The sequence below is a fragment of the Oryzias latipes genome, chromosome 1 (assembly GCF_002234675.1).
Source record: "Oryzias latipes chromosome 1, ASM223467v1".
NCBI lineage: Eukaryota > Metazoa > Chordata > Actinopteri > Beloniformes > Adrianichthyidae > Oryzias > Oryzias latipes.
The window spans coordinates 24796412-24811311 of record NC_019859.2 but is presented as its reverse complement, the minus strand read 5'-3'; the positions used below and the strand labels follow the sequence as shown (position 1 = coordinate 24811311).

The following is a 14900-nucleotide window of genomic DNA, read 5'->3' as shown; positions in this document are numbered from 1 at the left end:
CAAGCCTGGTTTGAGAAGGTTGCGTCAGGAAGGGCATCCGGCGTAAAACATTGCCAAGTTTACCATGCGACTTGTTTGCTGTGGCGACCCCTGAGAAGCCGAAAGAGGAAGAAGAAAACTCCTCCTTTGTCTATCCTTATGTTGGCTTAAGTGGCAAGAAGTTTGGCACTGTGAAACAAAGTGAACAATGTTCACATCAGTTTGTTACCATGTAAATTTTTATGTATTGTCACAACACGTCATTTGTTTATGTACCGGTAATTACATTTTTTGGTTTTTGTGTCCCCATGACTCTAATCCTGACCTTGAATGTATAGCTAAAGTGGGGCAAAAAAGTATTTGGTCTGTTACCTATAGCAAAAAAGTATTTGGTCAATAACAATAGTTAAACTAAATACTTTGTTATTTACCATTTGTTGGCAGTAACAAAAGTTGAACATTTTCTGTTATTCATCACAAGGTTTTCACAAACTCTTGCTGGTATTTTGGCCCATTCCTCCATGTAGATCTTCTCTAAAACAGAGATGTTTTCGGGCTGTCACTGGGCAGCATGGACTTTCAACTCCCTCCAATGATTTTTCTATGGGGTTGAGTTCTGGAGACTGGCTAGGTCACTCAAGTTTTCGTGAAATGCTTCTTACAAAGTCACTCCTTCGTTAGCTGGGCCCATCTGGGCCTGCTCGGAAGATTTTAAGAATGAATGGGGCCATGTATCATCAGATTTTGAGTGAAAACCTCCTTCCATCAGGAAGGAAATTAAAGATGAAACGTACCTTGGTCTTTAGAATTGTAGTGATCAACAGTTTCATTAACTGAGGTGAGTGGTGATGGCAGAGAGAGTTTTTGTATGTCCTCATGTATGGCTGCATGGTCAGTGTTTTTCAGGTTCCTGAAATATATTTCCCATTTTGTGTTTTGATGTTGGTGAGCTAATGCTACTTCCAATGAAATAACCTTGTGGTCAGACACGTCCAAGTCGTAGACTTCCTTGCTGGTAATAGGGGCTGTGTCAGTGATAACCAAGTCAAGAGTGTGTCCTTTAGAGTGTGTGGGTTCTTTTACATGCTGTGTTCCAAAAAGTCGACAGTAGACAGTAGCGACAGTAGAGTTTTATGGGAGTGTCTACATGTAAGTTAAAGTCACCTAGTTTGTGGGAGTGTCTACATGTAAGTTAAAGTCACCTAGTTTGTGGGAGTGTCTACATGTAAGTTAAAGTCACCTAGTATGAGCGTACTAGGTGAGGTTGCGCATATTGTCGTCAGCAGGTCTTGTAGTTCAGTGAAAAAGCCGGGGTGCATTTTGGGTGGTCGGTAAATAAATATTTTTATTGTTATTTTTTCTGTTCTACATTTGAATAACAGGCATTCGAATGTAGACGATAAAGGTGGTGAACTGGGTGTAAAATAAAGGTTTCTGCGATATATGACAGGTAGGCCTCCTCCTCGTCCAGTATTTCTGGCTTTTTCAAAGTAGGTGTAGTCTGGGGGACAGGCTTCATTTAGTGTCAGATATTCCTCTGGTTTATGCCAGGTTTCAGTTAGACACATTACACCAATGTGTCTGTCATTGATGTCTTCAGATATTAAAGATGATTTGTTTGAAAGCAACTGCAAATTAAACAATTAAATTATTAAATTAGGCGTTGCTTTTTAGTCTTGGAAGAGAATGGCGCATCCGGAAATCCACTCAACATTTTTGATTTCTCCAGTGATGACGCAGATTGTTTATTAGTCCAGGTAGTTGGCGTGTTCTGATGACGTAAGCAGCAGTGGAGTTTTAGATTTGCGGCAGCAGGAGATTGGTAAAACGGGTTGCTGGGGTATGTCCAGATGTTGTTCAGGGTATCTGGATTGTAGGGATAATGTGGCTATGGCGTTTCCCTGTTGTTTCGGGGGTGTGACGGCTTCGTCCATCCAACTTCTAAGGTTGTCGAGGTCGTCGGTTGACAAGAGCGGTTCACAGCGCTCATCGGGGGGATGAGAAGGTTCGGGTGAGTACGTTGGTTCACTTTGTAGAATGTGCACAGTGAATGTACCTGAAAGTTTCCGTAGGTGCTCCTGTTGTTTGATGATGCAGTAGAGAAAGGTGTCTCGTTAGAGTTGGCAGCCGGTCCGGGGCATTGATGGATATCACCGGACAGCAGAAGGTAGATGGCAATGACCAAAGCAAGGCTTTGTTGCGGCTTTAATTTAATTTCAGAGTGCGTTTTTATACGACGGTAGTGATGTAGATGGACGAAGGTAGTAGCCAGGGCAAGTTTCCTGAATCCAAAGTGCTTGTTTAGTTGGAATTCCGTTTTTGGTCGCATATATGATGGCTTACTACTGCTGTTGTATTCATTGACATTTAAAGTTTGATAGTTGTCATCATACTTTAGACTATTAAGCAATACATAAACAAGCAGAGCTGCAACAACACCTGCTGAACATGGCGCTGCCAGATTGTCAGTTGTCTTGTATGTCGTCCATTTCTTAATAATTGCTCCCACAGTTGATTTCTTCGCACCAAGCTGCTTATCTATTGCAGATTGAGTCTTCCCATTCTGGTGCAGGTCAACAATTTGGTTTCTGGTGTCCTTAAACAGTTCTTTAATTTTGGCCATAGTAGACTTTGGATTGTGACTGTTTGAAGTTGTAGACAGGTGTCTTTTATATAGATAACAAGTTCAAACAGGTGCCATTAATACAGGTAACGAGTGGAGGACAGAGGATCCTCTCACAAAAGAAGTTACAGGACTGTAAGAGCGATAAATGTTGCTTGTTTGGAGGTGACCAAATACGTATTTTCCACCACAATTTGCAAATAAGTTTTTTACAAATCAGGCAATGTGATTTTCTGGATTTTTTTCTCATTTTGTCTCTCATAGTTGAGCTAATTACAGGACTTTCTCATCTTTTTAAGCAGGAGAACTTGCACAATGGGTGACTGACTAAATACGTTTTTGCCTCACTGTGCTGGACAGTTTTTCGTGCATCAATGAATCAAAAGAACAGTCAAAGAACACACACAACATATACAATATACAATATCCATTTACTTAAAAACAATCTTTTTTTAATGCATGCACATTATTTACCTTGACGCACCTAATTTTTATCTAAAAGACACACCAGTGCAAACTCAACACGCTTCTGCTTGGGGACAAAGAAGCAGACTGCAATGGAGTTTCTAAACTGAGATGAAATAAGAAGACAGACAAATCTCCAGTGGCGATGTTTAACTTTTCAAAGTAGAATCAATAGCTGTGCTGACATGGACACAAGTAATTATAATATATTAAATATATTATATTTATTATAATTATAATATATTAAATTATAATATTAATTATATAATTATAGTATTAAAAATAAACGCTTGATCAGAATAAAAATGCATCATGTAAACACGCCATTCGGAATACTCTGACCCGATCAGACTCATTCAGATCAAGAGTTCTTTAGAATTGAGAAATGTTGTTTCCAATGTTGATCCAATCGTGATGCATTTAAACAATTTGTTCAGATTGTGCATAGACGGTGTGGCGCTGTGGAGGAGGCTTTGGACCTCAGAGACAGAACCCATGTCAATGAGCAGACCAGTTGGACTCGTAGTTTCGTGTTTGCGAGCAGGACAGGGTTCTTTGTCACGGTGTGCACTCAGGAGGAAGCTTCGGGCTGCAGTCCGTCTGGCTTCTTTGGCTGCCGGACTCAGTCTCAAACTGTGTCTCTGAGCAGCTTCAGAACGTGATTGTTTGCCGTACAAACAATCACACAAATTTGTGTTTTTAACCGTGTCCAGACAAAATGTAGGCTGATGTTATTCCCACAAGATGCAGCCAAGATGCACATTCCGGCATTGCCTTTACAGATTTCAAGTGCTTTGAAGGCTACCGTATTTTCCGGACTATAAGTCGCCCTTTTTTTCATAGTTTGGCAAGAGGTGCGACTTATACTCCGCAGCGACTTATATTAGAAATAAATTGAAATAAATACATTGTTAACCCTCCTGTTATGTTCATTTGTGAGGAATAGAGATGATGTTCCTGGCTAAATTTGATGTATGAGGTATGTTAAGTGTTAAGAGTATGTTAAGTGACTCAGAGAATCAGCAAACCTTTTTTTACAGTAAGATCTTGAAGGCTAAAAACACAATATTCTATTTTCCAATGATTTCATAGATTCAGAAATGCAATAAAAATGACAACTGTTTCTAAAAATAAAGGATGAAAACAGAGTATTAGTTGGCCAATGATGCTTCATGAAAGGAATGAATAAATAAGTATTAGAGAGAATTACTGTGAAATTATGAGATAAACAGTCTGCTATGATTGTGTCATATGAGTTTGTGCAAGTTATTATATCTTGGTCTCAGATTTTGTCAAATAAATTTCCCGTCAAAATGCGACTTATAGTCCAGTGCGACTTATCTGTGTTTTTTTCTACTTTATAATGCATTTTTGGGCTGGTGCGACTTATACTCCGCAGCGACTTATAGTCCGGAAAATACGGTAAATGTTGTTGTTGGCGCGTATTAACCTAACCCTTCTTCCTGGTCCGGGACCAGGAACAGCTCTCAAACCCATCTTTTGAGGTGGTCTCGGTTGGTTTCCAATCAGACTGAGCTTCGGTTTGCTCTGAGATTCCTCAGTCTAAATACAATACGTCCTCAGAGCAGAACAACTGGACCAAAACGGCCACTGTAGTCTGTCGTCATGTGATCTATACACCGTCAGAATGTAGCAACAGATGAGCTTCGGACAAATGTAAAGCAACGATTGTTGTTTTATAACTCATGTCATCTTACATGCTTTTCTGTCTCGTTACGCAGCACGTGCTGTTGTGACGTAATCCTAAAATCTACCTTGTAGTTCTTCAACCGAATTTCCTCAAAACAATGTCACTACATTGCAACGATGAGACACAACAACTCATTGAAATGTGGTTGGAGGAATGCAGGCTCAGTAAAACAACTTTAAATGTGATACACAGTATTGCTTCTCACGGTTTTCATGACCATTTATATGGCATAAACACTTATCAGTGTACCATAGCTATCTTCTTGCAGTGAAAAATGTTGAGCCTGACGTTGACACAGGCTTTTAAAATTCGTCAGCAAAATATAAAGTTTGAATAAACTAGGACTGTAAAGGACTGTAAAGCGCAGGGCTTCCATAATTTCTGTCTGTAGTTGCTTTGCCCCGTTCCTTTGTTATTCCTGACCATGTGATCCTGATCATGTGGTTTTATTTACTAGCTTTGGTTCAAATCAGGAAAGGCCATTTGACAGAAGTCTGAATACAAGGTTCAGAGCTTGGTCTGGACCAAATTAAGTGGACTGGGTCTGGAACAAACAGTTTTCCCTGTCTGAATCCACATTAAGTCTCAAAATAGAAATTCATACAGAAACCTTTCTTAGACACAAGACCGATGCTTTCCTCTCAGACCCTTTACACCTGATTCTCTTGTACTTTTGTTTCAGTTTCTTCACTCGCTCACGGTATGGGAAAAGCTGTGTCAGTTGTTGCTGCAGAACCTAAAAGCCTGACAAAAACTTCTCTCGTCATGCTCTGAAGCGCAGCATCTGCAGATCTTTAGATGAAGAACGTGATGTGTTTCCCTCTGGAGGAAAGCTGCTTCTGGATTGTTTCGTGAAGTTTGGAAGCTTGATTTGTGCTGTGTAACAGAATTAAACAGGCTTGGTTTTTTTTGGACAATTGCGTGTTTCTTAAATGACTGATTCCCCCAGTTATGCAGTATTTACTTCCTTTTAGGCTTTAGTTGTGGCAGACACCAAAAATGCTTTGCTTAATACAAACAATTGTGTGAGAAATGGTAGCTTCCATTTAACCTGGACAGTTTTTCATGCGTAAAAGGTTTTTTCACATGTAAATAACATTTAAATTACATGCAAGGGAAAAAAACAGGAACTAACCAAGTGACAAACGACACTTTGACAAAAACTTAGTTGCCCTACAATCTTTCTTATGGGAAACCTGTACGGGTCATGCAGGTGGCCTGCAGGAAATACTAAAGCTAGACGGTGGAGTCGGTGAAGCCCTAGAACAATAATGTTCATGCACAATTTTTTCTATATGCATGCTGCGGGCGGCAGGTCATGGCTAACACTTTAACGACATGCAAGGGTAAGTAATGGTGAAGTAGGCACGTCATACAGCGTTTTTCTATTTTATTTCTTCAACCCCCCAGATGCCCCCTAAAGCCTGCATAAACCTTTTTACATGCAGATATTGAAACTGTTTCAAGGATGCAAACACATTTTCCCATGCTATTCTTATGGTTGCATTATTGAAACTGTCTTAGCTTCCTCCTTACATCCGGGGGGTATTCCAGGAAGCAAGTTTAAACTACCCCGAGTTTAACCCTGAGCTCTGGCTGAAATCCGCCTGAACTTGCTTACTCGGGATATGTCGGTTCCAAAAGACCGGATATGGGTTAGCGTGCACAGCGAGTACATAAAGGCATTCTCAATGGATCGCTGATTTCCGGAGTCACCATGGAAACGCGTGGTGAAAGTAAAATAACTGTCTGAAAACTGTGTTATTTTTAAACTGATTAAACAAAAAAATGATTTATCTTAACTGAAGCAAATAATTAAGTTAGATCAACAATGTAAAAAGTTTATTTTTCTAACATCCATACGTGGTCTTATCACCCTCTCACAGTGGAAAAAGTATTATCTGAGCTTCTTCATCCACTAAATCATCTTCAAATCATGCTTCACCTCTCTGAAAACAAACTAACCTTCAACTAAACTTGCTCCAGACCAGGTTATGTTCAGAGCATGAGTTGCCATGGCAACTAGACCTACCCTAAAACATACCTCCATTTCTGGAACCGAAAGCTGAGGTTATCAACTTCCTTAGCCTCAAACTTACCGTGGGAGCTAGCATAACCTGCTTTCTGGAATCCCCCCCCGGTTCATCAATCCAGTGACCTGTAAATTTATAAGAGTGAAGCTTTTGGAAACAACCTCGTACTTCCTTTTCCTAAAGAATTTGTCTGTTTAAAAAAATGCAAGGGATGACTGTGGCTGTTGGTGTTTTAGAGCTCATGCACACTGACAGGTTTGACATTCCCCAGGGGTTGATTCCTGTAAAACAGTTTCCTTTGGCAGATGTAAAGGTTCACCTGCAGATGATACAAGCTAACCCTGACCCCCTGAGGGCAACAATCTCGGTTCACTTGAGGGTGAACCAGAGTACAGATAGAAAGGGAGGGTAAGGGAGTAAATGATGCAAGTGCTGCAAGCATCCAAGAAACAAACCTCAAATCACAAGACAGAGGAGGCAAGACTCACAAAACTGTTGAAAAGATAAGAGGGTAGATATGCTGGAATGACAAGATGCAGGCACTTTTTACAGCTTTATAATCAGAGGATAAGTGGATCTAACAGATTTACACCTTTGTGCTTCTTTTTTTAAATGTTAGTCAAGAAATCACTTTGGACCCTCACCCCCAGATTTTGGAACTGCATGATTTTCTTTGAGGCGGTTTGGACTTTTTTTTTTTTTTGAGAGCATTGTGTGTGAAACCAAACCAAACTATCGGCATTCTTCACTTGAAGTCGAGTCTACAAGATTATTCTTATTCTTAAGCAACCCTTAGCTAACTAAGGCCAAGGCCTGATACAGAGTTCTTTAGGTTTTCTTGAATGTAACAAAATTAATTTAGGAATTAATTAATTTTATTATGATACAAATAAGTTCGCACTGTTTTCAGGTTTGTATTTGGAGTGTGGGGGATCTATAATTGTGCTTGGACCACTTCAAAAAAAGAATATGCAGCATGTGGTTTTCACTTTTATTAATCATCCCAGCCTTTTAGAGAAGACTGTTGTCCAGTTTGGATGGTAGTCAATTATTGACCAAAAATTGTTCCCAGGTGTGACTGTGTGGGGTTATGTGACCCTTGGACAGACTGGTAAATCATCCAGGTTCTACCTCACCCTTCCTTGAAGGTGGCTGGGCTAGGCTTCTGCAACCCTGTGACCCCGAATGGGATTAAGCAGTTTTAGAAAATGGATGGTTGGATGTGTGAATGGCACCTATACATAAAAATACATCAATACAGTTTTCCATCTCGCAAACAGTTATTAAGACTTTCTTTCATTTGCACACTTTGCATTCTACGCTATTGAGAAGGATTTCTGTAAGGATTTTGTAAAGTTGAGCAAATATATCTTTGTAGGCTTCTCCCTAAGTGCAAATAGTACACTGTTTATTAATGGAATCAATGAATAAACTAGAAGAAAGCGCTGTTTTTGTTCGTGCACTTTTCACAGTTGAAGGCTCAGACGCTGTTTGATTTGAAGAAAAGTAAAAACTAACACAGGGATGGTTGGAATGAACGTGACGAGTCAGGGTGACTTTTTAACTCTCAGCCTCGCTGTGTGCTGGCAGACGGCCAAGGCTGACTGTAACTTGTTTGGAAGTGGCAAATGTAACTGTCGCCATTTGTCTCTGAACATTAAAGCCTGTTTTACATTTGAGGTATTCCTTTGTTTTGTTGTGACAAACTTGTCCTAACTTGTCCCGACATCGAAATGCAACAAAAAGCGCCATTTTTGTCAAGACATGCATGAGTTGAGTTAAGTTAAGTTATTTTATTTCATGTTTAAATGTGTTTTGGCTTCAGCAGAAGAGATGAAGCAGGAGGTTTGATGTCTTTACCGCAGGGGGGTGTTAACAGTAACAGCTGGAGCCTTTGCTGAACTCTGCAAAGTATGCACACACTTGTTCAATATCTGCATTTAAACTTGGCACGTTTAGGAGGGCATGACAACAAGCAGCTGAAAGGCGACCTTTTTATTGTCTCGAGACTAAGTTAAAAAATAAAAATAAAATAAAAGTATGTGTGTCACAACAAACTTCCAGCCATGAGAAAGTCAGCGGAGTGTGAACAGAAAGCAGAAGGAAGGCAGGAAACTGATCAGCAGTACGTAACAAGAGTTCAGTTTTCAAGTGGCTGTGGGTGAATTTTATTGCTTGAGTGTTTCATTTTAAATTTTTAGAAATTTCTTAGTCTTAATTGAAAATAAAAACTGACATTTCTGATTTACAGGAACAAACTTTTCTTTATTTCTGTCGGTGAAGATGTTCTCCAGCTGAGAGTTCAGGATCTCCACTGAGGACATTCTTTTTGCCTGACATAATGACGGTCTCTTGGACATTCGTCTCTCTGTTTCACCCAAGGCTGTCTTTTATTTTGTCTTTGTGTTATTCCCCCTCGGTGCTTGTTGGGTGAGGCTGCTCAGAGGCTGTGTTTGGTGCTAAAAACACTCAGAGTCTCTTCTGAGTTCTGGATCAAAGCTTTTATCATGCCAAAATATGTTTTTTAGGACTTTTTGTTTGTGCGTGCTTTCACACTCAGTGTGAGCCGAGCTTTGTAATGTACTTCTCAGAGATCTTGGTAATCAGAAACGCCAAAACAGTTTTGTAAGGTGTGGTTCATCATTTAGTTATCTTTCCTAGAAAATAATTACACTGCTGCTCAAATACATAACCACGAAAATATTTATTGGGATCTTGACATGTCACTTTTATGGGTTTATGGTATAACAACTATATCATAGCTTACTGGGTTCATTTGTGTGGAGATAATAAAAAATGAACAGATGTTTGTTTTGTCACAATAATTTGTTGTTCAGATTGGCAGTCTGTTCCTCACGCCTTAGCGTTCTTTCCATCCTTTTTCCAAACATGCAGGATGACATTTGCATTTTGCCAAAGTAGTTGAACAGGTCATAGTGACGCGTTGGATTATAGCTGCTATTTATGGTCATAACTTGGTCTATTTACTCTTCATTTTCCTCTGAACTCATCAAACGTGTCAAATTTTGACTCATAATGTCCAAACTCTTCGCAAAATGAATTCACAGGTACACATAAGGTAATTTAACCTTTGTGCTATCCTAGGCACTTTAACGTTGGGAGTTGGGTCATCAAAACCCACTAGACAGTCCTCTGAACCTTTTTTCTTCAATGATTTGTGATCTTCACTGGTGTCCATGGATTACATGAAATCTTTCCACCTTTATCCACCTTTGTCATGGTAGGGAGAACATGTCAAAGTAAGGGTGGGGTCATCTAAGATAGCACAAGGGTTAAATAGGTTGAAGTGTTTTGTGGGTGCTGTTTCACAAGAGTGGACCAATTGGAGAATAATTTAGTAGAGTTTAAACTGCAGTTTTAAGCTCCTCCAACCAACTCAATACATCTAAAAGAACTAGTGTATGAAAGATGTGACTGACGGAACTAATCAAAAAAACTGATTTGTTCTGTTGTCCTAAAAGCACCACTGATGTTGTTGTTTTTCCTTTTTTAAATGCAATGCAGGTTCTGTCTTTCTAGTTTGTCACTTCTATTTCAGTCCTTGGTTGAACAGGTTTTACTAGATCAACAGCTACAACAATAAACACTACTTCACTTGAGCAAGTCGAGGCCACACATTCTTAAACCTGTTACCTTTGACGTCAGCTATTGGTTTGCTCAAATTTTCAGACTAGTAAAACTCGCCCTGTCCGTTTTCTGACAGGTGGCATTGAAGGTGTGAAGGGACCTGCAACAGTAGCTGAGCACCAACCGCTGTCATGAGCTCTTTGGAATAATTTCAGCAGTCATGTCTTGGCTTAAATGTATCAGCAAAAGCTTGCCGATGCGATGCTGGCGGTTACTCTGTTTGTAAGTGCTTTTGTATAAGATTTGGTGATGGGTCCTATTAGTGTGGTACACTATCCTCATTTGCCTTTTTTCCTTGTTTTCTTCTTTTCTTTCACAACTATCCAGAAAGGGAAATTTTGGGCTGCTTATTTTTGTGGCCGTTTTGTACATTTGACAAATTTAAAGGGTTTTCAAGCATGAGCCTTCTTCTTAAGGTCATGCCCCTCAGCATCTCAATCTAATTCAGGTCAGAGCCTCTGACTAAACCACTGCAGTAGCTTCATTTAGTTCGTCTTCAGAGGTAGACTTTCAGATGTACTTTCTCTTGTCTAATCTGCATCAAGCTCTTTATATTTTTTACATCCATTTTTGATTACAGCCTTTTTCTATTTAAGCCATGTGACTGTAATCACTTAAATTTGCTGCACTTTTGTTGGTTTACTACTGCCCTAATAGTTAAAGGTTATTAAATAAAAATATATGCATCATTATTATTGTATGTTAACTTTACAAGCAGCATAAGCACATGAACTAACACAAGTAACATAAATATGTTTTTATCATTTGACAAAACAAATTAGACAATTTTTTGCTCTTTTTGTGATTAAAAATAGTTTTAATTAATTTTACTCAAGAAAATTACACAACTTGGCAAACAAATATTTAGTAGTACATCAGGATACACAACCACTTATTTTGAGTTAAAAGATGACCCTAACATTTCCCAGAATTTTTTTTAAGTTCATCTAAACTTTGTTTTTTTAATTACATGTCACAAGCAAACTGCCGCTAAAAAATCAACAACTCAGCAAAATGTTTGATATGAGGCTGCACGATATGAGAAAAAAAAAAAATATCAGTGATCAATATTGCGATGATGATATAACTTGCGATACATGAACAAACAGCAAAACAACCAAAAACATAATTTCCATTCCACTGCAACAGTTTAATTTGTATAAGAGTTAACATAACTTAAATTACACTCCAAATGACCCCATCTAACATAAAGGGCTCCATCCGATTGGTCAAATGCATAAATGGATTTATTGGATTTGTTAAATACGTCAAGCTGCCATAAGATTGTTTTTGCACATTTAAAGTTAGCATTTATTGCAATTTTAGCCGACTTTTGCGATATGAGTACTGCACAGCTTTATATCGCGATAACGATAAATTTGCTGGATATTGTTCTAAAAGTTTCCAGAAATTTGAGGTTCTTGCTAATAGAGGCAACATTAAGTTCTCAGATTGTTCATTTTTACCTTCAAACCTTTACGAAGGGGGACATTTCCTTTATAGATTTCTGCCTTCTATTTTGTGTTTCATTTCTTTTGATGTATCTGCTGTTTTCTTGTCTTTTTTTCTCAAAAGGTGTAGACAGGGTCTTTTATTTGACATTCCCAGCTATTCTTCACAATTCAATCTCCTCTTTCATTGCAGGATGAAAATGCGGCGGCACAAAGTGTTCTTGCTGTGCACGGTGGGTCTATGTGTCATCTCCTTCCTTCACTACTACAAGGCCCTCCATTACGTCTCCCTTCTGCGTGAGCTCTCTGCTCCCTACCCCAACATCAAGTCCTTCATCATGGTCTCCGGCTTCTTCTGGAGGGAGAAGGGTGCAGGTGCCACCCCACTCATTCCCGCCTCAGCTGACGATGACCCTCGGCTGCCTGTTCGGCACAATTCGGACACCAAACACAGGGGAGGAGCAGGTTCTCTCGGAAGCCGGAGAGATGAAGAGTTGGACATAAGTGATGCCATGAGGCCAGAAGGTCCTGGAGTAGGGGACCATCTGGGGTTTAGGGTGCCAGACCCTCCTCATCCTTGGGAAAAACCAGACGAAAACAATCTTGGAGAGCTTTCAAAAGACGTAAGTTCATGATTACAAAACTATTAAAAACATTTCTTTTGGAAATGTAATGTATTTGATTTTGAAGCTTTTTTCTTACCTTGCAAAAAATCTGTGTCTTTGATCGCGAGCAGCCCTTTGTTTTCATTGTATAATACTGAACTTCTTTTTTACAAAGATTTGAACTTTGAGAGTTTAACCAAGAGAAATGTGTAAAAAAATCATTTATTTTTTAATAAAAGTGTATTAGGTGTGTAGTGAGAGGTTTTACAGCCTTAAAACATGCATAACTTCATCCTACTTCATAAATTTTTCCTATCAAAGATATTTTTAGAACGTAACTCCCGCAATAAACAAGGGAACACTTTATCTCTATTTCTGTAGGTAAACTTGGCAGCCTATCTGTTCTTTTTCCAATATTAACTGCAAATCAATTCTCTAGGTTGCATTTGATCATTGATAAGTTCTATTAAGCTATCAAGGCATAAAATCCAGCTGCTACAAATTTTACAGAAACATTCATTTAATGTGTCTTTGTTCTTTTTAATACGTGTGGAATTTTAAAGGAATTCAGCTGGAACAAAAAATAACAAATTCAGACTTTAACTTCCTCTCTTTGTGTCCTGAATATGTACAACATACCTTTAGGGCTGAGTGAATAATCGATAAATTTGAATTTGTTGTTTTGGTAATTTCATTTTTGGAAGAATTTAGATTTTATTTTCCCAGCTTTCTGCTCTCTTGCGCTTTTGTTGTTCGGAGTAAAGTCAGTCCGCCGGTCTCTTGCAAAGTGCAGATGTGAAAACAGCAGAAAGCAAAGAAAAGCGAGGCTGAGAAAAAAAAACACTAGCGCATGTGTCGCGAATAGCGGCCTCTGTGTTTGTCTTCAGTTTAAACGGATGAAGCCAACTACCCCCTGGCTGCAGCCTGCAGAACTGCACAGCATAGTGGAATTCTGGAACGCTGAGGAATGTGCACACGCTGTGGAATGTTAACCCCGCCCACATTTAGCCTGTCTTCTTCATTGGTTTTACAAGTTTCCATGTGCAATATTGCCACCTACCGGTTTTTAAGGAGTTTTTCCTTACCGTGAAGGGGGGGGGGGGGTCTAAGGGCAGGAATAACAGTTTAGTTTAGTCTGTTTTGTTAAAGTTTAGTATTTTCCTAATGCATTCTTTGTATTCATCATCCCCTTTGTATTGTTTTTCATTGCGCTGAATAAAATTTTTTTTTAATTGAATTAGAGAATTTATACAGTGATTCCTGTCTTCTTATGCCTTTTACAAGTTTCCATGTGCATGTATTAGGGAGTTAATAAATTCTGTCTGGCCTCACAGACTCAAAAAAATAACTCATTGGATGAACTCAATTTAATTGTTCTGGGGCAGGATTTCCATCCAATAAATATGAGTAGCCCCACCTCAAAGAAAATTCTTCCATGTAACGAAATATAATCGAGTTAGTCGAACTCAATTTTATCAAGAAAGGCAAAGGAAAAAGATCATGCAACAGAAGTCTAAAGCCAGATTTGAACTCCGAACCTCTGTATTATAAACCCGCTATCTAAGCCACTGAGCTAACACTCCGGAAGGCCGCCGGTAAAAATAAATAGATTCCTTATTTCTATAAATGACGCTCTTCGTGTATCGTCTTATTGGGAGAAGCCGAGTTGAAACGATTTCATGCCACAGTTTCGTTTTTTTACGTGGAAAAAACGAACTAAAGTTTTCACTTTTGAAAAGTCGAAGGATTTGAAGGACTAATAGTCATACCAGGCATTACATTAGATGAAGGAGTTGAACATTTTAAAAGTTCAATAGTTAAAATAGGTGAGAAATTGTAGCCGTGAGATGGCAAAAAGCATAAAGAGAAACAGGAAAATAGCATTCAACAGCATGCCCCTTACTTGAACTCAATTATTTTGGATTACTGGAGTTATAGGGTAAACTATTAATACATTTTGTGTTAGGTCAATTAAATGTAGATACAATATTTTAAAATAAATATTTTTAAATAAAACAAACATAATTTTATTGTGTTACATGAAAGAGGGACTTGAATCATTTTTTTGAGTGACATAAAAAAAATTGCACCATTCAAATTTTCTTCCCATCTGTTCTCTTTCTTCCTCATACAATTCACAATGACACAAAATGTGCTCCACTGATTCTTCCCCTTTCCTGCAATCACAACTGCTGTGACAAAGGTGAATCAAATGCACAGGCTCAGCGTGGGCGGGGTTAACATTCCACAGCAGACGGGCTCAATGTGGGCGGGGTTAACATTCCACAGCGTGTTCACATTCCTCTGCGTTCCAGCATTCCACTATGTTGACCCATTCTGCAGGCTGCAGCCAGGGCTTACTCGATGAAGCAGCGGAATATGTGA

General features: G+C 39.0%; 1 protein-coding gene across 3 annotated transcripts in view; it reads left to right on the top strand.

The window, feature by feature from the left end:
- Window positions 1–14900, top strand: part of mgat3 (mannosyl (beta-1,4-)-glycoprotein beta-1,4-N-acetylglucosaminyltransferase) — an 83485-nt gene that overhangs the window by 55170 nt on the left and 13415 nt on the right. For 2 of the 3 annotated variants that reach the window (XM_011478417.3, XM_011478412.3), the window contains exon 2: window positions 12104–12533. In XM_011478417.3, the coding sequence (XP_011476719.2) occupies window positions 12105–12533 (429 nt within the window). In that variant the 5' untranslated portion in view covers window position 12104. Of the gene's footprint in view, window positions 1–10535; window positions 10682–12103; window positions 12534–14900 lie in introns of all 3 variants that reach the window. The other variant, XM_011478411.3, reaches the window with a different exon arrangement.